The 24,992-nt window shown below is 39.4% G+C and overlaps 1 protein-coding gene and 1 non-coding gene across 2 annotated transcripts in view; both read left to right on the plus strand.

Annotated features, from left to right (window-relative positions):
• Positions 1–24,992, plus strand: part of IPO7 (importin 7) — a 52,964-nt gene that overhangs the window by 9,384 nt on the left and 18,588 nt on the right. Inside the window, exons 2-15 of the mRNA XM_090032675.1 lie at positions 4,902–4,983; positions 6,601–6,754; positions 7,192–7,350; positions 10,907–11,063; positions 12,745–12,834; positions 13,337–13,431; positions 13,525–13,609; positions 18,489–18,623; positions 19,994–20,093; positions 21,149–21,225; positions 21,650–21,766; positions 22,608–22,697; positions 23,240–23,405; positions 24,013–24,173. Of these exons, the coding sequence (XP_089888801.1) occupies positions 4,902–4,983; positions 6,601–6,754; positions 7,192–7,350; positions 10,907–11,063; positions 12,745–12,834; positions 13,337–13,431; positions 13,525–13,609; positions 18,489–18,623; positions 19,994–20,093; positions 21,149–21,225; positions 21,650–21,766; positions 22,608–22,697; positions 23,240–23,405; positions 24,013–24,173 (1,668 nt within the window). The remainder of the gene's footprint in view (positions 1–4,901; positions 4,984–6,600; positions 6,755–7,191; positions 7,351–10,906; positions 11,064–12,744; positions 12,835–13,336; positions 13,432–13,524; positions 13,610–18,488; positions 18,624–19,993; positions 20,094–21,148; positions 21,226–21,649; positions 21,767–22,607; positions 22,698–23,239; positions 23,406–24,012; positions 24,174–24,992) is intronic.
• On the plus strand, positions 22,897–23,077 carry LOC149871521 (small nucleolar RNA SNORA23). The gene has a single exon (XR_016440900.1). It is a non-coding gene; the product is annotated as a small nucleolar RNA SNORA23 (small nucleolar RNA).

Here is a 24,992-nt window from a genome sequence, read left to right on the forward strand (position 1 = left end):
GGCATGGGGCTCCCAGTGGCAGCACTGAGCCTTCCTGCCCCACTCTGCCCTCTCGCTTCAGTTCTTCCTCACGGGTCTGTGAGGCCTTGGAGAAAAGGCAGCAGGGAGGGGAGGCCTGAGCTTGTGGCAGGCAGCCTGCATCTGCGGCTTCCCCCCGTCATAGGCTCCGTTCTAGCTGTGCTGCCCATGGAGGGAGTGGGAATTGATCTTGTCTGTATCATTTTGGGGTCAAAAAGTTTCCAGTGTTTCCATTTTGGGGCTTTGGTGAGGAAATGGTTGGGAAGCACCAACTGAAGATGTGCTTAACCAGTTAATCACGCCTTAAGTGTGTGTAATGTAGGTCAGGGACCTCGGTGAAAACCTGGCTACATTAGTAAGGTGCAAAACTTACGTGCATTTTGGTAGGGCCAGAACTTCATCCATTTATACACCCAGGGTTGGTTAAAGTAATTGGGAAGACTTCAGTGGGTTGGATCAAGGTCTTGTTTGAACGCTTTCTTTAATAGTAAGGCAACATGAAAGGGAACAATGTGAAATGAATGACTACTGTTAAGGCTGAAGTTTCACTGGACTTTAAAAGGAGCAGGTATACCAATGATTCTCAACCATTTTAGTCTCCAGGCACCCTTCCATAACTTTTCTGAATTCTGTAACATCCTGGTTGAGAACCACTATTGTAATGTTTTAGTTTTCTATTTTATCTGATAAACCAGTAGCAATGGCAGTGTGGCAGCCTGGAGACAAGTCCAGAGAACAGCAGTTCTCAACTTACTGGCCATCTCTCCAGGGTGCTACAGCTACTTCCCAGTCTGGCTCAGTGTGCATCTCCTGGAAATGCAGATTTGTGTGGCAGTTTCAGCTGGTGGTGGCAGTGGGGGTGCTGTGATACCTCAGTTAGGAACCACTGATATATATTTGAAAATTAGCAGTGGTTCTTGGCACTTTATATTGGCCCTCATTCCGGAAACCTCCCATTCACAAGGCAGTTTAGGAAGTCCAGCATTGTTATGAGACACCTGCAGACTTATGGTATTTTATATAAAATGGGTAACTACATGATTGTTTTTTGTATATGACTTTAGTACCCATGAAATACATGGGTTAGGAGAATAGACTCTCCATGAAAGGTGTAAGCTAATCCTAGTATATGACAATGCAAGCTATTTTCATAATGAGCCTTGCTTCTGAAGTGAGCATCTACAAGCAACTTGCTCATTGTCCTTGACCAGTTTTCCACCTGGTATTTGAGACAGTCAGGTCTTATATGCAAAACTTTAAAAGAAAAAGTGGTTTTTGACATTAGTGCTTTTTTCCTAACTTTTATAGTAATCATTAAAAGTGTGTAATGAAAAATGCACTCTGGCAGAATTAGTACGTTTTGTTGCTACAATCTCAGTCATTTCTTACATAACTTGCAGGTTAAACAAGGGCCCAGTTTGACATCTTTAATCGTATAGCCTGGGTTCAGTAAACTTTTATCACAGCAAGCCACCCTTTGCAACCTGTCCCCTGCCATGCTTTGCAGGTCTGCTCCTTGGCACACCTGGCTGCTTGTGCTTATCCTCTCCTATTGATCCCTGTCTCCTGTGCAGCAAGAGTAAACATGCATGGTGGAACACCAGCCTTTGCAGCAGAGGAGAGTGCAGTGGAGGGGATGGATGCTACAGCTCTGTGCCACTGATTTCCCCCTGTGCTGAGTTGGACCTCTTTGCAGGTTGAATGTGGTCCACAGGTTGCCAACTCCCAATGCAGCCATTTATTTTTTTTTTAAGCGTGGGAATTGTACCATTGATTCAGATTGGGTGTCTGGCTCAATTTGGGTTAATTCATGTCATTAAAAACATGCTGCAAAATAAATATTTTAGTCTTACTCTTTTCCACAAGTTAAATTAATAGAGCAGCAGGTCAAAGTGGGTGCAGAAATGTATGTCAAGGGATATGTAGACATTTAGAACTCTTGGTTCAGAAATGATTCCTTTATTAGATCAACTAGGAAATCACAAAACAAAATTATTTTTTTGCAAGCTTTTGGGCTCAAAGGCTTTTCATTAGGCTCTGGGAAAATTAAAGATGGTAAAAAGGCCCATCGGTAGGAAATAAACTTCATTTTTGCACAGAGGGAGCTGGAGATGGAAAAGCTGTCCTTCTGGGTTTATGAGAATGTCTCATGGATGCGAAGGGACAACTTCTTCATTTCCAGCTCCCTCTTTGTGCAAAAATGAAGTTTATTTCCTACCGATGGGGCCTGATGAAGGGACTTTGAGCACAAAAGCTTGCAGAAAAAGATTTTTTTTGTGAGTTCCTAGTTGGTTTAATAAAAGGTATAATTTCTGAACCAAAAGTTCTAGATTTTTGCATTTCATTGTCTTAGACAAACACAGCTACCAAATATATCCCCCCTAACAGGGATGTATATATATTTTTAAGTTGTCACTTACACTAGAGTTTCAAATAAACTTATGTAGCCCTGATGAAACTCTCTCTAGCTTCTAGACACTTCAAGAAGCAGGGGTCACAGACCCTGAAATGTCATAATATTTTATTACTCCCAATCCCCCAGTATACGCTGTTTAAATGAATATTGGAGCTACATGCGGTGGGGACATTGTTTCTGTGAACTTTCAGTGGGTTGTAGGTTTTCAGACACCCAGTGCTTTAGAATATTCAAAACTATAACTATATTGTTATTTATAAAGAAGGCTTTTCTAAAACCACCAAATATTTAACAGGTAAATAATTGAATAGAGATGGCAAGTTAGTGGTATATGGATCTAACCCTCAAATAAACATTTGGAATGGATATGATGATATTTTAAATGAATATGTATTTAGAACAATTAGACTTTTTTTTCCATAAAACTTATGTCCAGGGGGAAGGCCCTACCTGGGTAGCCCAATGTGATATAAATGTTTATAAGCAGTGTTTGTATTACTGTTAATACTTGATTGCTTACAGCAGTGGAGGCCAACTGTTTTTTGGCAGGTGTGCTACAAATTAGCCTCCTACCCTCCCTAAGTGCCACCAATATCTTTTCCATACCTCATCTGATACTCTGATTTCTGCCCTGTCTGGCACTGTGTTGCCTGTTTCCCCTCCAGTTTGCTGTGTGCCATACGTACAGGCTGCCCACCGTTGGTATTACAACAAGCATTTGATCCTATACTTTTCATACTTAGGTCTTGAAGAGTATAGAGCACTCTAAAAGTCTTAAATTTAGTCAGTAGTATTAAAAAATAAAATAAGAGCATTTTGTTTTCAGGATAACATCTCTTCGTGTAAGGAGATTTCATATCTTTCTAAATCTATGTTGCTGATATTGCTCAAGATTGTTATCTATGTGAAAACTAGAATAGTTTATTTTGCTATTGGACAGTTATCAAGACTGGGGTTCTTTGAAACTATAGCTGGTTGTCTTCAGAAGACCATATTTATTGATGGTAAAGTACAAGTGAATTAATTATCAGTTAGTTTTGCTAAAATTTGGGTACGTTTTTAAGAACAGTTGCAATCTTGCTCAGATTATGCTGTTGTGAATATGGCTTGATTGCTTGAACTTGTCTCAATTTAAGAAGTAATTTGGCATCCAGTGGGCGCATCTACACGAGATGCTGACTGTGTAGTAGCCTGATAACACTGCACAGTAGTGTCGGGCAAAAACCATACTAATACACTACTGCACTGTAGTATTTGCTTACTGTGCAGTAAGCATCACTAAAAGCCTGTGTGCTGGCACTACTGCGCAGTAGAGCAAGTTACTGTGCATTGATTTAGTACTTGGTTAACCAAGTACTAAACTTAATGCACAGTAATATGGTGCATTAATAAACGTGTAGATGCACCCACTGTCCCCAAAAGATAGAAGATAGTGAAAGAGAGTAAATCTGGGCTTATTGGGAAATGGTTTCACGTTTGAAATAAATAGCAAATTGCAATTTGATCAACTGCACTACTTACATATAGAGAAGGAAATAGCCTTGTTTTTCTTAGTGTGTAGTTTAAATTCCATTAATCAGCTTTTTGTAGAAAACAGTTAACTTATCAGTTTCTTTTTGTTGGACAATTATACTCGCATACTTGGGCAGCAATAGGCTAGCGCCTTATGGTTTTCTATTTGAGCTGTCTACTTGCATATGTTGAATGTTCATATAGAGTTCTTAATTTGATACGTTTGTTTTAAAATGATTCGTTAGTGGGTGGTGTCTCTTGAATAATCCTACATAATAGAATGTTATGTATGCCAACAGATTAATATAAATCTAGGTCTGGAAGCTAGCAATGTCCCCCCCCCCCCCTTATTTTCAACTTAACCTTGTATGCAAAGTCTGAGGTCATGACTTGTAGCTGAGCATGGAATAACAGATACAACTGAGAAAATTGGAATACTATGGTTACTGGAAAATAAGTAGAGCCCAACATCTTTAAATGTGAAAAGCCACAAATAGCTTAGGTTAAAATCTCCATTCTATAAATTTCATACCTGAATGTCTGGTTATATAATTCCTGTGCTGTAATATAATTGTCTTTAAAATTTTTCTATAGTTAAAAAAGTAAATCTGGTTATAGAAATCTGTTTCAGATGCAAGAGCACTAGGGCAAGCAAAAATCTAGTTTCTTCAGTGAAAGTTTTCCCCCATGCCATTCTCTCCCCCTCCATATAGTCTTTTAAATCAACCTTAAGGGGTTTGAAAGCTTTCTTTTGTTAGCTGAGTATTTTAACATAGTTTGAATTGCTGGTGTCATATCAATTCCATCATATATGGTCCTCATAAATCATTTTGAAAATATTTTAATTTACTAGAGTGTACAGATGTTAAAGTTTTACTTGTAACCCATAATTGAATGATTTTAATATTTTCATTTTCTTGACATTTGACTCCTGTTTTTTGTATTTTGCTTGCAGGCTCATAAGTCGGTGAACTTTGTTTCAACTCTGCTTCAGATTACTATGTCAGAGCAGTTGGATTTGCCAGTGAGACAGGCAGGCAAGTTTTGAATCCTTTTTTTTCACCATTTTGACTAAGTATATGTTCTATATGCTACATAAAAAAACTTGCAACATTAAGTGTTCTTTTAACAAAGTCAAGCACTTAAGCTAGGAAATGCCAGATTTAAGACCTGGCCCTACACACTGAATTGTGAGGATAAAAAGATGTCCGGTACAGACACATCTGTGCTTTCAGTGGCTGGCATTTTCTCAGGATGTAGTTTGTGGTCTACTGAAACAGCTACTCCTCGGAGTTGCTGAAAGTGTGTAGGCTACTTTCTATTGCCGTAAGTTCTCATGGTAGAGCCAGGTAAGTATAGAAAAGGCCATATTGAGTCTTCCAACTAGTAGCTTATTCTACCAATAAATTCTTCCAAGCAGAATAAGCTACTAGTAGAACATTGACACCGGCTCAATTTTTTGTTGGGAAGAATTGCTTGGGAAGAATGTTATGCTTCAGTGGGAAAGGCTATAAACTTGTCATATTAAAAAAAAAAAAAGGATAAATTTTACTGTTGGTTTCAGAAGAAAAAGTTTGATCTTATTGTGAGTCCAGAAATAAGAAACAGTCTATAGAGGTTCTTGGTTCTGTTGAAATTAACAGCTTTCTTTTACTTTTGTCAAATTAATTTTGTTGGAACTAATTATCCTGCCAAACCTTGTGGTTTTCTGAGAAAGCCTGGTACATATCCTTCGGTAATTTAGTTTTCTTGTGGGGTGACCAGAATAACCTATGGGTACAGAAAATAAGTAAAAGGACAGTAGAAGAAATAATTGCAATTAAAATTCAGTTCTAGCAATCTGATCTATGCAAGCAGACTGTATTTGTGCATATCCACTAGCAGAATTAGGGTGTATGTCGTCATTGCAATACAGAGAGCTCTTTTAAAGGCATATTGCCCTAAGGTTTCTTTATCATAGTGGAAATGAGTTAAACATTTGAAAACATGAAGCAGAGAACTGTACCAGAGGGAGTGATCCTGGATTTCCTTTGTCACTTGTAAAGCAGTGTAATCTAAATTCTGCCACGCAAGCAGTTTGAATTCGGCTGTCAAAAAGCAGAAGCATGCATTTGTGTCAGGAGCATAATGTCTGCCATGAAGAGTTGTAACCTAAATTATTTGTATGGAGTAACTATTTTCTAACTCACTTGAATGTAAAGTAGACTCAAATCAAATAATTGCAGTATAAAGCTACCAGATTTTTTTTTTAAATACAAGAAATATTTGCCTACAGAAAGGTGATGTTACGTAGTATTTTTAGAAACAAAAATAATTTCAAAATACTTATAAATGGAGCTGCTTTAGAATTGTTTAAAAAACTCCATCATTCTTATGTAGAAGCAGTGGTAGAAATAGTAGTACTCTGGTGCTCAAAAACATTCTGTCTGAAAAATAATCAGGTGTTGAATAGCACGTTTCAGAATTATTACAGGTGATTAATTGGAGAGGAAAATGCCATTTTGGCATATACTGTAGATCAGCTTTCTTCCTAGATAAGTGTGTCCATGCAGTTAGTAACCAAATAATAAAGGAATACATATGTAGCAGCAGGTAGATTCAATCTGTGCATACTTTGTATTAATATCAAGTGGTCTCCTGCTTTTATTTGACAGGTGTTATTTACTTGAAGAATATGATAACCCAGTATTGGCCTGATCGTGAAACTACACCAGGGGAAATTCCACCTTATTCCATCCCAGAAGAAGACAGGCATTGTATTCGTGAAAATATTGTAGAAGTCATTATTCACTCTCCTGAGCTAATTAGGTATACCGTTTTAATCTGCTCCCAGTTCTGTCATGGTTTTATGCTATTCTCTTGCAGTTAAGAGCATCTGCATATTAAACCTCTTTATGACACAGCATGTTTTTGTACTGGAGAATACAGAATTGATGTAGCTAAAAGAAAAATTGTATCTGGTACAACATTGATGGAATTTACAGATACAGCACCCTTCATATTGGTGGGAGATTGGATCTGTAAAAGTTTTTCTCTTTACACTATTTCAGAAGATAGTAAATGCTAAGCATGTGTGAAGCAGAGGAAGCCCAAAGAGAGGGCTGACTCCTCTGTACATAAAAAAGACTTCCAAATTTATATAGAAACTTAAGTTTAGCCAAAATTAGTTTTTCTGTTATCACAAAAATACTATTAAAATAATGTAAGTAGTTATTTGTTTAACTATATGTATCTTTGACTTCCAGAGTACAGCTTACTACTTGCATTCACCATATTATCAAGCATGATTATCCAAACCGCTGGACTGCAATTGTGGAGAAAATTGGTTTTTATCTTCAGTCTGAAAATAGTGCTTGTTGGCTTGGAATTCTCCTCTGTCTTTATCAACTTGTGAAGAACTATGAGTAAGGGTTGTGTTTTGCTTTTTTCCCCTCCCCTTCCAACAAAAAACTTTGAAAATATGTTTGTAGCAATATGTTTTGTGATCTGTATGTCTAACAGGATTTGGAGTAGATACAAATGTAAAAAGTATTGAATTGTGCAGAGCATTGAGTACTAGTAAATATAAGGTTTTGAATTAAGTAACTAATCTTTATAACTTACCATTTGGGATGTAGTAGTTCATGTCCCATCTTCACTAAGTTGCTCCTAAAAACTAGAAAAGTTGTTTTCATTAATGTATTTAAGATCCAAAAACTAGGTATTTTTTAAAGATTTAATTTTCACATAGGAAATCCGCATCAAAGCCACAGTTAGAATGCTCTTCTCCTTTATTCAGTGCCTTTTACATAGGATATCCTTTCCTGCCATATGTCTCCTGAGATTGCCATGAGGAATGAAGGCTTGGTGGTACTGGGATCATGTTTAGCTCCATTGGCACGTATGAGGCTCATTTGGGGCTGGAGTATGCTTAGTGTAGTTTTTATCCAGGACATTTAGTGGGGCTCAAACATGCTATATGCAATGCTGGTTTGAGATTTTTTTTTTTGGTGAAAGTCCTTAACATACATTTCCAACCATGAAAATAACAAGTTTCTGAGGCTTATAATTGAGCTAAATCTTGATAGGCTTTCGTGGATCCAGCAAACTTCCCTGACAGTAAACATTGCTAAAAACAACCTGCTTCATCCTCTGGAACAGCTGAACTATTTGACTATAACTTGAAGAGAAAATTAGCATGAGACAGAGACTTGGAATGGAAAGGAATGTGTGCATGGGGAATGAAGGCTGTTCATTTTATGTAAATGGGGATGTACTGGGCTTAGGCTGCAGTGGAAATGTCTGTTCCTTTTCCTGTTCTTGGTTAGCTCTACCCCTCTTCTCAATTGAGACCACACACGTGGTCAACATCTGAGATGAGAAGGCATGTATGTGGCAGAGAAGACTTGCGAGTTTGGCGTTCGGGTATTATGGAAACATAAAGGAACCCAAAAACATTAAAAAATATGGTACCGTTTCAGAAGAGAATGTTTAAATTGTTTCTTCTGAAAAATTAGGAAATATTTTTCATAAAATGGCATGTCAAAAAGATCAGTTGTTTTTTTTGCTGTTTTATGCCGAATTTGGGGATTAAGCTCAACAATTTTTATAAAACAGAAGAATATTTATTCCTAAGTGCAAAATCCAACGCAGCCTTAGCTATTGAAATATTGGAAAGACCTCCAAATTATGCATTGCTGGTGTTTTATCTGCGTCTTTGCAAGTCTAAGACCCTTGCCAGATATGCAGGTAAAGGCATGATGGGATATCTGATGTGCGATCCACACAATCACACTTCCTGCCAAGTCGCACAAGCATGGCAGAAGGTGCGATTATGGGACTAAGCAAACTTCCCATCACGCTGTATTGTTGGTGTAGGGGGACCAGCAATATGATTGCCCTTACCCAGCAAATCAGCAGGCTTCTGTGGCTGGGAGCCCCATCAGTTGATTCACCTGGCCACACGTTCAATTAATGACATGATAGGAACCCCTGTTTTTTGTGAAATAATTTTGTGGCTTATTTCTTGTTTTATGATGCCATTAAGTGTGTCAGCATGTGGCTGGGTCACAACTTAAGGTATGTTTAACCAGTTAATCCCATCTTAAGTATAAAGTGGCAGGGGCCTAAGCCATTTTGCTTTTTTACTGTATGTGTTTCATTATTCTGAAAATCAAAATAAGTTTATAAATGGGGTCTGTCTTACTGTGTTTATCAATCTTCACTGAGTACTGAGAGAGGATTCTCTGGTATAGAGATTTTTTTTTCTGAACCAGGGTTAATTTTGCAACAGATACCACATATAGATGGTTATCATGTAGCTCATAGGTTTAGGCTTGGTTTCAGTTGCTCAGAACTTCATCTGATGGGCAGTGACTGTTAGGGCTTGCCAGTTTTGTGATAAAAGCTTGAGGGGCATGTTTATATTTGTCCTGTTGAATAATGCAAGCCAGGTATTTAACGAATTCAGCCCATGAAATTTCAAGTGTTAGCTTTGTTTTTAACAAACAAGTAAGTATTTTCTTCTGTGTGGAGTGTGCTGACTTCAAGTGAGTTGTTCCAGTTTGTAGTTCTTTGTTTTTCAATTAATCTGAAAACTAAAAAAAAATTGAGATCTGTTAGTGTTTGTGACATTGACTTCCAGGGTGGAAGGTTAATCACTCCAGGTATTCAGGTTTCTTGCTTCAAAGCTAGCAATCCTTTTAGTCTGGCAGGTTTTTACCTAAGTCAGACTTTTCACATCTGTCCTAACTTTGTTAACATTCTTGTTAACTGCATCTTCAGGAAAGCAGATTATAGATTTTCTATGTCAATAATTTAACTTTAACTTGATATTCTGACTAAGTGAATATATAGGGACTTTATTTGACTTTTGATAGTCTTAGCTCTTTAAGTTCTAAAGTAATTTGTATAAGACATGACATCTGGCACCAGATTATTTAGGTTTTTGTCTTGTGTCCTCTACTTTTGCGTATTGGAATTGTTAAATCATTTCTGTGTATTTATGCTCATTTTTATTAGGAGTGGTTTAAAGATGTTTTGGCACATGAATGAGATTAAGCAATTAATGCTACAGTTATAGTAGTGTAGCTGTGAATTCCTAAGAACAGTTTTACACTATTGACATTCTTAGCTAATGATATCTTTAGTATTATATTAGATGTGACCTGGCAGTTGTGCAGTTATTAGAGTCTCTTCTTGCTTATAACTGGATTTGGGTGAAGAAAGTTCATTTCATTTTGTGGAGGATTTACAAGTTTTGAAAGATTCTGTGAAAGGGGGATAGAGCTGTGGCTCCAGTGAGGTCTGCATAACAGGTTGCCCCGAACCCCCGGAGCTCTGGGATCTCTGCTTCTAAGGCTGGCAGGCTGCTGGCTAGAGGTCCTGAAAGCCCAGGCAGCCAAGACAGTAAGAGCCTAGAAGCACAGGTTCTTCAGTATTCTGTTGACACCGAACCAGCAAAATGGCAGGAAACCAGGTTAGTTTCTGTTGGGACAGAGTGATCTCCGAAACATTTTTATTTTGACAAATTGGCAAATTCTGACAACGCTGCCTTGGATTTTTTCTGACTAGCTGTGCTTTATAGCCTTTATGTCCGTTAACTTCTTGGTTTTGCTCACTGTCTTCCTACTGTTCTGACCTCATTTTACCTTAGTGAACTGTGTTGCACGCATGTGATAGGGTATTCAGAGTGAGTGAGTCAGCAGGAGAGTATTTTGAGCAGAAGTAATATAGCTGTACAGAAGAGGGGGATGGAACCTAAGCTGTGTCCTGCCTTCATTCATATTTGGTTGTAATGTAATACTTCTTGGGTTATATGAAAAGTGAAGCCATAATCCAATGAGCGCCATAACAATATATTCCTGGGTTTTATAATGCTGTGTCCTTGTGAACTGCACTGGTCTATATGCTTCTATTCAGGATTTTTAATTGGAAGAGCTGCCTATAAAGCCTTAAAGCTGGCTTTATTCTTGTCTAAAGGTACAAGAAACCAGAGGAGCGGAGTCCCTTGATAGCAGCAATGCAACACTTCCTGCCAGTTCTGAAGGATCGCTTCATTCAGCTTCTTTCTGATCCATCAGATCAGTCTGTCCTCATCCAGAAACAGATCTTTAAAATCTTCTATGCTCTTGTTCAGGTAGAAGCAATTTTTATATGCTTTTGAACAGGAATGTTATCTGAAGAAAGTTTTACTTTTTACTGAAATACTACACTACATTAGGGTTGTGGAAAGTTAAACATTTAAACAGTTGATATGTTTATACCAGTAATGCATTACAGTTACCGTTAAGCACAGGACACAGTCTTGGGGAAGGGAAGCGGTGCTCTGCCCTAGGAGGGCTGCTGGGCAAGCAAAGCCTCTGCCTCTCTCTCACTGCGCAAGCGGATGGTGGAAGGGAAGGAGGGGGGACTAGCATCTATGGACTGAGCAATTGAAAAGAAGACCTATTTGTCTGTCAAACACATGGCTTCACCTCTACCTCCCTCCCCCCACACAAGCAGATGGAGGGGGAAGAGGGAACTAGTACCCATTAAAGATAGTGAGTGGTTGCAAAAAAGCCCCAGTTGTCTGTCACAGCATGTGGTTCTGCCTCCACCGCCTCCCCCACCCCACCCCAGTGCTGCTGCAGCCAATCCCTTGCAGTTGCACACTGGCAGCTACAGCAGGCTGGGAAAGCCCCTGCGGCTTCATGTGGGTGGTGTGGTTTGCTGCTGCCTCCTCACCCCCTTGCTCTGCTGCAGCTGGTCCTGGCAGGTCAGAGCAAGTCCACCTCCCTCCAGCCTCAGCAGTGCAGCTGGGATGGCAGTCCAGTACAGCTGGCAGTTGGGCTGAGTGGTGCGAGGCATACTCTTCCCCCCCACCTGCATGAAGAGCAGCACAGATAGGAGAGGGAGAAAAAGGGACCGGTCCACATTGGCTGCAGCAGAGGAAGGGGCAGGGATGTGCTGGTGCTGCCGCTGCCGCCACCACTGGGCCAGGAAGGAGCACAGGAGTGCCTGGCTCCACTTAAAGGGAAGTTCCCAAGAGGATGGGGAGGAAGCCTGGGAGACCTGCCCCATGTGCACCGTATGTGGTGTTGGTTAACTGTTTAACCAGTATCATTAGAGGAGTTTAAATGGGTAATTATTTAAACAATAGTTACATCGCTACAATTACATATGTTCTAATTTGGATTAGATTGCATCAAGGACCTTTTCTATCAGTGGTCAAATATGGTGGGACTTAATACAAAAAATCATGCCAAGAACATATAATAAAACCAATGCTATGAATTTATCCGGTTGTTTTCTGCTAGTCTGAAATTGGGCAACAAATACTTAGAGCCTAGTGTTTTTAGAGTTGATCAGTATCACTCCTTGGTAAGACAATGGTTGGTATAAAATGCTAGATTGTGAATGGTTATAGATTGGCTGAACAAGCGCATATAATAACTTCTGTAGAGCTTTACATTGTTAGACTTTCCTAACTGTTGAAAAGGAGGTGGAATTAACATGCTGTTCACTGTAAATTTCCCTGTGGGATGAGGTATGTTAATACTGATACTAGAGAGATTGGTGGTTTTGCAGTAAGAAATATAATTCTTTCTCCCAATCCCTTTATTATGTTTTTAATGAGGAAACTGGTCATCTCCAATTCACAGAGCTATTGTTACCTTATAATTATTTCTTGCTGCCTGTTCATAGTAACCCCATGCAGCAAATGTTTAGTAAAGTTTTGGTATATGACTATATTATATAAAATTGAAGCAGTGGAACAACATTTCTTTAAAAATGTTTTATACTGATTTTTGTTTTTTTGCATGTATTTTTTGTAATAGTATACGTTACCACTAGAGTTGATAAATCAGCAAAATCTGGCTGAGTGGATAGAAATTTTAAAGACTGTTGTGGACAGAGATGTTCCTGCTGTAAGTACTTTTTGTTTTTTTTCAAGTTTTTAATCCTATGATTTGCTTCTGAATTCTTATATTTAAAAGTTTTCACCTATTTTTCTTCTGCGAGACATCTTAAATGCGTTTAAGCAGGGACTAGAATGCTTGAAGTACACTGCTTGTAGGTGAAAAGAAGACCTGTAGCATGAGTTGTTTTGGATTTGTCTTAAGAAATAATTTATTCAAGCATTTTTACACTGCCTCTACATTATGTGCTTTAATTTCTATAACTTGAGTATCTTTGACATTTCTGTGAGTCTAGAGGAATGTTGTGTAGCTAGCAGCACAGAAAAGGATAGGTAGTTCATTTGTTCCAAATAATTTTCTTGTAAATGTCATATTTCATGAATAAATAGTAAATAGCAACCTGGAAAAGTCTTAGAAAGACAAGAGGTTAATCTCAACCATGAAGTTGGTTCATTAAAATACACACAAAAATCCTTGCCTCTATTAAATAGTAATATATCTTTTTTTAAAGGAAACTCTTCAAGTTGATGAAGATGATAGACCTGAATTGCCTTGGTGGAAATGCAAAAAATGGGCTTTGCACATCTTGGCTAGACTTTTTGAGAGGTAACTCTTCTTTCACAACTATTACATTTAAAAAATCCTATTTAACCTTTATGAAATTTAAGCAAAATATTTCTGTTTTACTTTCAATGCTAGGTATGGTAGCCCTGGTAATGTTTCCAAGGAGTACAATGAATTTGCTGAAGTGTTTCTGAAGATCTTTGCTGTTGGTGTCCAGCAGGTAAAACAAACAAACAAACAAAAATTTGAACCTGGGGTATTAAAGTAAATGTAATATTCATAATAACTTCCTCCTTTCTTCATCTGTTTTCGAAGAGGCCTTGTGACGTTTTCTAAATTCCTTGTATTAGCCTGAAATTAAGGAGTATGCAGAAAATCCTTGCAGTTTTATTCCTGGGAACAGTTCCCTAGTAGTAGCTTAACAATGTTGTGTATGCAGTTTGTGTAATCTGTAAATAAATACACATGGGTTCTTTAAATGAGCTTCACATAAAGGGCTATCGTTTTTCCTTTGTGGAACAAATAGACCTAAAGTTTACGGGAGTGCAGTTGACATTTGTTGCTGTTGCAGCTTCCAGGGAGACTTCTCCTAGTCCCACTGCTGCAGCTTTGCAAGTGTATAAAACCAAATAGAAACCAAGTACAGTAAAAGCTCTCTTATCTGGCATCCCCTGGGAATGAGGGATACCAGATAACAAAATATGCTGGTTAATTGAGCGGCCCGGGCCACCGCTGCTTCTGCTGCATTTGGGGCGTCCCTCTGCCCCTCCCGCGGCATCACTGCCCTTCCCATGGGTCCTGTGGGACATATTGGTGGGCCCCGTGCAGCCCGTTATGCCCCCAGGCTGCAGGGGCTCAGCATTTCAAGCTGCTTTGCTCTGGGCCATGGGGGCTCGGAGAAACCAGAAGTGCGATGGCGGGCACTTCCAGTTTCACTTTCATCTTACAAGCCGACATGCCGGTTAGTTGAGCATGTCGGCTTGTAAGATGCCGGTTACCGGAGCTTTTAGTGTAGCTTTATTCACTGTCAGTTTGCTGGTCAGTAAGTGACAGAAGAGAGGAATGCCAGGGTACACAAATCCAAAGCCCTCCTCAGGGCATACTTCTTTGTACATGCAATTATTCTTTGTACTATCCAATCACAAGCTAACGTGGATACACACAGCTAGATGCTTAGGGGTGTGCCAATAGGGATTTTTGAGGCCAATGCTGATAGCCGATATTTAAGGAGGCATATTGGCCAATACCGATCCAATATGCAGTACACTACCTGCATCAGGTATGTCTCCCACCTAGGAGAAGGGGCAGGGGTAGGGGGAAGGGAAGGGGCATAGGTTGGGGGGGGGGGGGGAACGACACACGATGTGTGCCCTCAGATCTGCGCCAGGTGGGGTGGGCTGGGTCCAGGGCTGTTCCTCACAGAGCTTGGGCTGGGCAGGGCATGGGGTGGATAAGGTTACTGCCAGGAGTAGGGGGCTACAGCGAATTTTGGGGTGGCTGCAGCCCTCCCTGTAGCCACCTCCCAGTAGCAGTACCACATGTCCTGCCCTGCTCAGGCTCTGCTGGGAATAGACCTGTCCCCAGCCTGCCCCCTGGACAAGTCCTGCTCCATCCCACACTCCTGGATGAGCTGCAGCTTCATCCCTCACCTGCCCGCCCTGACTGGGCACCACTTGCCCCTGCCTCAGCTCCTGCCCCTACCTCTCTCCCTCCCTCACAGCAGGATCTTGATCTGCCCCCCCACGTCCCTTCCTTTCCCTCCTTCCTCCCCACCCCCCACCAGACTTACCAGCTGCAGGCAGCTGTCCATGCTGCGGGCTGTATCTTCACTGCCTATGTGCTGCGCTGCAGCTGTGCACAGCACGGGCATTTGTTGGCCCAATTATCAGCCCTTAAGGGTGATATCCGACATAGATAATTTTCTTTATATCAGTACTGATCCGATATTGGACCAATGTATCAGTGCACCTCTACTAAATACTCTTCTTTTTTCTTGCATATTATCAGAGAAGGATGGTTAGCTGTGTTAGTTTGCAGTGAGGCGAAAGGCAGGGTAGTGGCATCTTAGTGCAGCATTTCTTAACCTGTGGATCACAGCCTAAAAGTGGGTTGTAAGAGTATATGAAAGTGTTGTGAACAAACTTTAAAAGTGGATCAACAAACTTTAAAAAATGGACTCTCCTATAAAGGAGAAAAATGTGGGAAACTGCCTTTTCTCTTGCAGGCTGGCAGAGTTCCAGGTTGCAAGGGGCTGCTTGGGATCCCCCCTGTACTACACACAGGGGGACTGGGGCCTGGGGGCAGTGGGTTGGGAGTGAGGGGCACTGAGTCCAGACTGGCTGTCAATGTTTACAAATGGGTCCTGGTACAAAAAAAGGTTGAAAACCACTCCCTTAGATCTGTGTTTTTCCTCCAGGGTGTTGTAGCACCCTTTCAGGGGTGCCATAGGATCCCACGCAATGTTAGGTGTGCCAGCATAAACCCAGTGATTTCAAAAATCCATAGTTTAAAAAAAAAAGTCTGACCTGTTGTGGTCTCTGCATTCTCTGGAACAGAAAAATTGCTGTATAGTTTTTTTATAGACAAAACTTGAGTGAAAATTTAACAGCTGGGATTTGCTGAGGGGTGCCTTGAGCCTAACAAGCAGAGCTTTGTGTCCAAAAAGATGTATGCCCTAGAGACTTAACTGGTTTAGACAGGTGTAAACTTTTTGTAGGCGATAACCTATTTCACTGGTCTTCCCATAAGGCCCCCTCAGGTGCTGCAGAGGCAGTAACCAGGTAAAAGTACCCTATACTTTCCAACTGCATTAGGGATCTCTAAGCCTAAAGCAGGCAGTAAATCTGCCTAGTGTTGTGTAGACCTCCCTGGTCTGCCTCCTCTCATCCTTTCCCCTCTCCTTCCCCCCCTGGGTATGGACCAAATAAGGCTGCACAGCATGAGGCAGCTCTTGGCTGCTTCAGGTGCATCGGGGAGCCCTAATTCAGGAGTGTCACATGTACATGCCATGGCCTCCTGGAGGGCTGGCTGTGCAGCAGGCATGTGGGACAGTTTCATTCTGGAGCCAACTGAACCTGGCTGAGTAGCACTTGGGTATGTGGAGGCAGCACCAATAGTGGTCTTCAGCCAGGGGTACCACCAATTTCAAAGAAGTGGAGGTGTTCTGACCCTGAAAAGGTTGAGAACTGACCTACTTCATTACATCCCTGTTCATAGCATCTGACAAAGTAGGTGAAGTATGTTGTTGCCCAGGGAAGCTTATACTTCTCTGAACCGGTTAGTTTCTAAAGTGCTACCCAGCCCTGCTTTGTTTTGCTTATCGGTGCATTAACATTTCAGTTGATTTTCACATTCTTTGCCTATCTTGTCAGCTTCCAAGTCACTCAGTAAGTTACATCTTGATCAAATAGATACGGAATAGAGGGTATTTACAATCACTTTTTAACTGCTTAAGACTTTAACATATCCTAGATGTGCAAGGGTGTTCACCACATTCTTGCTAGGTTCTAAGGTGGATCTTGACCATTAAGGGATCCCTAGGCTGTGGATGTTTTGCTGCCATCCTAAGGTGGCCAACAATAGCTACTTTGTAACGTTTTTAACAATACTGGGACTAGATGATTTTTCAAAAGGGGAGATAGGCTATGAAGAATGGTGAATATGAAGACAAATAACTTATGTTTGGTATTTATAGGTAAGAATTTACCTAATTTGTGGCAGCTGCCTCCAGATGTTGTGGAGTGCGGCGAGGCCCCTCCCCCCCCAGATGCCTCTCAAGAGACTGACAGATGCTATCTATCAATTTCCAGGGGGGGACTTCTGGAGCCCCTTGGCCAATTGGAGGTGTGGGTAGGCCATTCCTGCCCCTCACCAAAAATTGACAGTTGGGTCCCTCAGCCAACCAGGAAGAGGCTACCACAGTCCTTTGCAAAAATCCCCCCCTTTACTGCCCCCTGCCCTGCTTTAGGCTGCAAGGGCTTCCTGTTTCTGTTTGCAGCCCTGCCCCCTCCCCCCAACTTGCTGCCTGTTTTCCTACTTTTTTTTCCCAGGGACCTACCAGATTCACAGTTTTTCATAAAATTGCAAATTTGGTAGGTCCCTAATTATAGAGAAGTGGCATGGGGGCAGGTTATGAACAAATTAAAACATAGATGTGATTCAAAGTTACAGAGTAGGGGAGTGAATTTAAGAAGCAGATTAGGAGTTGTAGGGCAAGATGGTGTTTTTCAAGGTTTTTTCACTAACTGAGGATGCCTGCAGACGTTTATGGGTCATGCTCTACCTCTTGGCACTTTTATATAAAGCACCATGAGTTAGAGACCAAGCACTAAGGTTTTCCAGTGAGTTGCAAGAGTTGGTACCTTGATCTTTGAAGGGCTCCATTATTAGAACTATGTTCCCACACTGGTAGTTGGCTAGTTTGAGGCACCATTGTGTAAATCAGAACTGTCCCAACTGGTGGTCCAAGGACTGTATGTAGCCTGCAAAAGGATAAGGTCTAGCCCCTGGGCTTCTACCTGGCCCGTGGTCTCCTCTGGCTGCTGCTGCAGCTAGGGTTTCTAGGTCCGTTGTCTCCCCCATCAGATCTTGCTTCCTGCTTCCATCCCAAGGAGTGGGGTGGCAGAGTCCATGGTGTCAGGGGTGCATTGGGCAGTGGTGTGTGTGGGGCTGCACACATGTACAGCACACGGGTCATGTGTGGTCTAGGAGCCCATGGCTCACACTAATGTGGCCCTCATGGTTGCAGCTCCGTGGTGTGCAGTCCCCCAGCCACTTAGATGTAGGCCAGCCCTGACCTAAATAATAGATGACTTTTCTAAAATAGGATTGTCAATTTGTTACTTCTTACAACGTTGAAAATTACCTCAGCAAATTAACTCCATTTGTGTTGGTGAACTGGAAGTGGCACAGACAGCACAACTCTTTATGTATGAACTAAATAAGTCAACACCATTTTACTATAGTAAAAATCTACTTTTGCAAAACTATGGGGGGCTTTGTGGGAGGTGAGGAATAGTTGAAGTCTGATTAAATGGCTTTTTGTTATTGTCCAGACACTTGAATTTTTATAAACTATTAATGAGATTTGATTTTTATAGGTGTTACTGAAGGTGCTCTATCAGTACAAGGAAAAGCAGTACATGGCTCCTAGAGTTTTGCAACAAACACTCAACTACATCAATCAAGGAGTGTCACATGCTGTCACCTGGAAGAATCTGAAACCTCATATTCAAGTAAAATATTTTCTGGGATTACTATCTAAATGACTGAGTTATGGTTTGATTCAGGGTTCGACAGCGTTTTGCAGTAGGGGGCTGATTTAACAGAGGTTAGTTCTCAGCGCAGCCTCAGTTCCAACTAGCATTTCTTGTCTCGTCTTGGCAGTGATGCTGTTGCCGTTTATCTCTACCATATGGGCGAAGCCTTCTGCTGCTGAAGTGCCTCAGAAGTCCCTTGCCAGATCTAGCCCATGAATTGTAGGTTGCCACTCCCTGTTTTGGTTGGTTCATTATAAAGCCTCTGGCTTCTTACAGATGTGAATAAAACAAAATAAAACACTGCTTTACTTTCAGCTCGGTGTGCCCCTGCACCAAGTGCAACACATGCCCAGAAGAGGCATTGTGTCAGTTTGTCCTGGCTCGTCCAACATCTGTATGGATTGCACGCTTAAGTGGGGCTTTTTGGTGCTTTTGTCTGCTAGCTGATTGAATCAGCTAGCAGATATAAGCGCCAGAAAGCCCTGCTGAAGCGTATGTTCTATACAGATGTTGGGCAAGCCAGGTCAAACTGATGCACTTCCTCTTCTGGTTTTCCATGTCTGTCAATGGGTTTTGGCTAGAACTGAAGGTGTTTAGGTAATTCAACACATGGCCTTCAGCCCTGCAGAATCTTACACGTGCTAACTTCATGCACTGGGAGTGAGGCCATTAATTTCAAGCCTATGTGTAAATTGTAGCAAAATTTGGGACCATTAATAAATACACTCTCTCAGTCAGCATAACAGCCAAATCCCAGTTAGGTAAAGGCTCCTTTTTAAAGACTTTTAAAAAACATGTTTATAATATTAAGATAGGTTACTGTCATTTTGGGACCTGAGACGTCCAAATACACTTACAAATTAAAACCCTCATAATGCAGTAAGGTCTACAAAGCTTTTGGACATCATCAGCCCTTTCTGTCTTTGATGCATTGAGCCTATTATTGTGGAGTTTTCTTAAGGATTAGAAATTGTACAGTATAGCACAGTACGACAACAAACTCAGAATTGTCAGCATCTAAATTCTTGCCATCCTACTGTACAAAATTAAATACAATTCCTTGTATTGCTTTGCAGTTCTACCTACGTTTTGAATTAACATAATTTCTTGCATTGCCTTATAGTTCTACCTACATTTTGAACATATTGGATTTTCCTCATTCAAGGCAGACCATTAAATTTTTAGAATGTGGGAGTGCTTCTGTCCTATTTTATAAAAAATATAAAGGAGAAATTTGTAAATTGTTTTAATATAGAGGAAAGGAAATCAGGTCTGGTTTAATAGCTTTAGGTTCTTCTTTGTTTTTTTTTGTTTGTTTGTTTTGTTTTTTTACTTTTTAATTGCAGGGAATTATCCAAGATGTTATTTTTCCATTGATGTGCTATACAGATGCTGATGAGGAACTGTGGCAGGAAGACCCATATGAATATATACGCATGAAGTTTGGTGAGAATTTTAAAATTTACATTTATACAATTAAAATAATATGAAACAGCTAGTATTTTTTATTCTGTGAAACAAAAGATGTGGCATACTTTTTTTTTCCAAGTGTGTTGTGCTTTTATTTTTAAGTGAGGTATTCAGTGCTTATCAGTATACCTACAGATGACTGAATTGTTAAGGTGTATTGTTCTCAGTGTAGGTGACCAAGCTAAACTATGTTAATGAGATGCTTAGATAGTGATGCAGCTACTCCTTATAGGTTTTAAAGGAATGAATCAAACTTGGAAATTCTACAAATTTTATTCAGATAGACTTATACTCTTTTAATTTTATTTGCTCAAAAAACAGTTACCCAAATGTAATTTTAAAAGTGTATATGGCAAATACAGTAGTTGTTTTTCAGGTCTTGTAAGTTCTGATTGTAGTTTTCTTGCTAATAGCTGTTTGGCTCTTTCTTTTATTTTTGAAATATGCCTGTGGTCTAATCCTCAGTAGTCATGAAAAGGGAATAATTGGGCCTTCCTGAATAGGATGTACTTTGAGACGTCAACTTGTCTGGGACCATAGTATGCCAGTATCCCAATGGTTGCTTAAGAGAGAGAAACCCCAAGGTGCAATCCTTACCACTTGTTATAAGGTTCTGAAAGAGTCACTCAGTGGAAAACCCTTAGTTTTTCAGCTGTGTCAATTATGGCTGGCTGTTGCAGCAACTGATACTTATTTCCAAAGTGTAATCAGTGTGCTAGTCCCTTTGCAGACATGAAAGAAATTCCTTGGGGCAAGGAACTTTACAATCTCAGATTTAGAAGCAGTGCAGACGGAGATCAGGCAGAGTGTTGAGCGCTTGCCTTTATGCCTTGTTGGTTCAAAATAGGAGTTTGTTTTCAACTAAAAGGAAATCTGTGTTGAAATTCTTTAATATCATATCACAGTTTGGTGACCACCACGTCAATCTAAAATGTATTACTTTTGTTTTGCATTAGCCCTAAGATTATTTTAGCATTGTGACTTGTACTAAAGGACAGAAATTTATAGTTTGTTTTAAATTTATTTAATAGATGTATTTGAGGACTTTATTTCCCCTACAACTGCTGCTCAGACGTTGTTGTTTACCGCATGTAGTAAAAGGAAAGAGGTAAGTTGTTTAATCCAGAACTAATCCTCAAATAAACCAGCTATTCACAATATTTGATATTTTCAGTGCATTTTACTGAGTGAAATTTAAAACAAAAGATGGTTATCATTAAAATGACAGTTCTTTGTAATATGCAGAATTACAGTAAACTTTATGGTTCCTACCGTTTTCTAGACATTTGCTTGATGTTCATCCATTGTTAAGAGTATGTTTACTCTAAGGTGAAGTAGCATAGTTTGCTAATGTGCCAACATGTTATATATCAAAGTGGCAATGTTTTGTTGGCAGCATAAAGTACTATTTAAATTCTAGACTTATTAAGATTAAAGTGCTGAAACCCCTTAAAAATTATGTGGAGAATGGAGAGTGGTATTTCAAAAATTGTCTGTGTTATTTTGACTAACAGCCATTATACTTAAATTAGGTTTTGCAGAAAACTATGGGCTTCTGTTATCAGATCCTCACAGAGCCAAATGCTGATCCTCGTAAGAAAGATGGTGCTCTCCATATGATTGGTTCTTTAGCAGAAATTCTTCTAAAAGTAAGTTGGTCTAATAAAAGATATTGCCTCTGGTCTAAGAGATTTGTGCATCTCTAAAAGTAAGCACAGATTTTTATCTGCTGGGTCTTCTGGTTCTTTTTCCCCTATCCTTTCCTTCCAACCCAAGTTTTAAAATAATGGAGATTTAGTTCCCTGAATTTTCAGTCTTGGTATAGGAGTCACTGTTTCCCACTGGAACTTTAATTAGATAGCTTCTAAACAATTGCAAACTTTATTGTACAGGTTTTTGCTTCAGTCTCTTAAAAAGTTAGACTGCAGGAAAAAAGCATGCACAATTCCAGTGTGTTGACACCAAAGAATGTGAATACTTCTGAATGGTAACTTTGTAAGCCTATTATTTTAATGGATTTTTTTAAGTTTCTAGAACTGTTTATTTTGCTGCCTTCTGATCTGAAGACAGTTATTATGCAGAATTTTTTCTTTTACTTAGTCAAATTCCTGGCTTTCAAATCAGAAAATTTTGGTCAGGACATACAGATTTAGATAGTCCCCTTTTTTTCCTGTTAAAGAAAAAACACTAGTTTTGTAATGAGTTTTGCAACCTTGTTTGCTTAAGGTGAGTGGAGAAAACATTTTCAAGATTCAGGGGATGACAGGATAAAAAAAATCATGTTGTTGGTTGTAAATAGGAAAGCTTTGTTACTTGAAATCAGGGTATAATAGGAAGAATTTTTTTTGTCTTGGGGTGGGTCAAGGATTCTTGGCCACTTCTTCTGCAATTTTTATGTGTAAAATGAGAAGATGGATTAATAACTATTTTCCCTGTTTTGATTTTTATTTAAAAACACAAACTGATATCATTGTCTTAATATTCTGACAGAAGAAGATATACAAAGATCAGATGGAATATATGTTGCAGAATCATGTGTTCCCTCTCTTCAGCAGTGAGCTGGGTTACATGAGAGCACGGGTAAGAACTGCATATGCATAGGAACTTATAAAATATATGATTTATTTGAATGTTTGTCTCCTGCAGTAAAATATGGTAGGGTTTTTTCTCATTACGTCTTGCTTCAAGTTAACATGGTATTTGGATGTTTCTGTAATGACTTTTACTCATAAGCATGTTAATTTTGTTAGATGTAGCAAACTATTTTTTTAAAATGGCTGCAGTACTGTGTGCATGGTTCCCATCTGTGTCTGGTGGTATGGTGTATTTGCGTTTTGCATTTAGATTGTACTGCTCACATAGAACCTGTGGCCAAAGATTAACTTGAGATCATAGTACTGGTCTAGTGAAGTCTGAAAGACAAACTTACCGCTGACCAGCCTCCAAATTCTCAAACATCTTTTTCTGAAAGTTTTCTAGTATTGTAATTAATAAACAGTGTTTAAAATACTGATGAACCATAGATTCTTAGCTTGCTACTTGGCTTATAGATAATTGCCCATTCACTGATGCAGGTTTAAACATCCCCTTTCTTTGTTTAAGAATCTTTTTTTTTCCCTCAGGCTTGCTGGGTCCTTCATTATTTCTGTGAAGTTAAATTTAAGAGTGACCAGAACCTCCAGACAGCCCTCGAACTCACAAGACGATGTCTGATTGATGATAGGGAAATGCCTGTGAAAGTGGAAGCTGCCATAGCACTTCAGGTTCTGATTAGTAATCAAGAGAAAGGTACCTCTTTCCCTTTTTCCCCCAATTCTCAGGCAGAAAAATCTCCTTGTGCAGTTCAGAAGAAAACACAGTTGAAGCAAAAAAAGATATAATGCAGTCTTTCTGTGGACTAAGCATAAATGTCCAAGAGAACCTTTTTGTCGGATTTTCTTATTGTCTACTGATGGTAGTTTGCCAGCATTAGTTTGGGATTAAATGCTTGACATATTTAGGGGGGTAGAACGACTTCTGTGTTGGATCAGTAAGTTTAAAAAGAAACAAATCTTGCGATATATAATTATTCATTGTTTTTCCCAGCTGGAGTTAGGAGTCCAAATGCAACACTGTGTTTTATTAAACTTGAGATGACATAAACGGGTGTTTTTACTGTTATGTGTTATTACCGTATAAATAAGTTTTCATGTTTTTGGGTTTTTTTTCAAATTATCTTGAACTTTTAATAGTACTGTAGTAATCTTTTATTAATGTTCTGGCTTTAGTTGTATGAAAACCACATATCAAACGTTTAAGTGTGTGTTGATTTGTTTTCTTATGCCTATATGGTTGGGTGCTAAGTATCAAAGTAAGAATCAACATAATTTCTGTTTTCCTTCTGTTTATCTTGCAGCTAAGGAATATATTACAGCATTCATTAGGCCTGTAATGCAGGCACTGCTTCATATTATAAGAGAGACTGAAAATGATGATCTCACTAATGTGATTCAAAAAATGATCTGTGAATATAGTGAAGAGGTTACTCCCATTGCAGTGGAAATGACCCAGCATTTGGTAAGACTTGTGATCTTGCACTGAAGAAGAATATTTCACATGATGGAAATAAAGATGACTGTCACTTGTTAGCTGTTTTTTTTTACCAGCTGGATTAAACATGTTAAGGGAGCTCAATAATTTTATTGCTGTTTGGGTTGCCATGTGTTCAAAAGCTGCTATTGGGGTACGTTAAAGGACAATAGCAAACATATCCCATAATGAAATACCAGCCTAAATAACCCTTGTAACTCATTTTTGTGCATACTGTAGAATCATTTCACACCGTCTTACTTGACATTGTTGTTCTTTCTACTTTAAAGTGGAGTTAGGAGCAGATTGGGTGTTAAATATTGTTTTTTAAACTAAAAGCACCTGCACTTAGCAGCTGATTTTGTAAGTGCAATTGCATGCTTAAACATCGGTACATTGTACTTGCAGTTTGATAAGCATGGCAGCCAGATTGCTTATTTCAAAATCAGGCCCTTCGTGCTTAGGGTAGTGGTTTATAAAAATTGAAAATGTTAATTTTACTCTTTACTGTAGTAGTGCATGTACAGTAATGTAATCTACTCCAGATGTGTTTTAGAAAAACTGTCCTGTTTGTTAAACCATTTAGTAATTCTCTGAGTTCTGTTGCATATGATGAAATGTAATTTACAGTTCCAAATCTTTGTATTTAAATATCTGAGAATTGCAAAAATTGAAAAATATAGGTTTTTTGGGGAAAATCAGAATGTCAGGAAAAAAAATCTCTCTTTGAAGGGTTTGGGGTAATTAGCATTCACTTTTATTTATTGTTTAAGGGGAAAAAACCCCAAACATTCATGAAGTCTTGAA

The sequence above is a fragment of the Crocodylus siamensis genome, chromosome 2 (assembly GCF_052110815.1).
Source record: "Crocodylus siamensis isolate JL-2025a chromosome 2, ASM5211081v1, whole genome shotgun sequence".
Lineage (NCBI taxonomy): Eukaryota > Metazoa > Chordata > Crocodylia > Crocodylidae > Crocodylus > Crocodylus siamensis.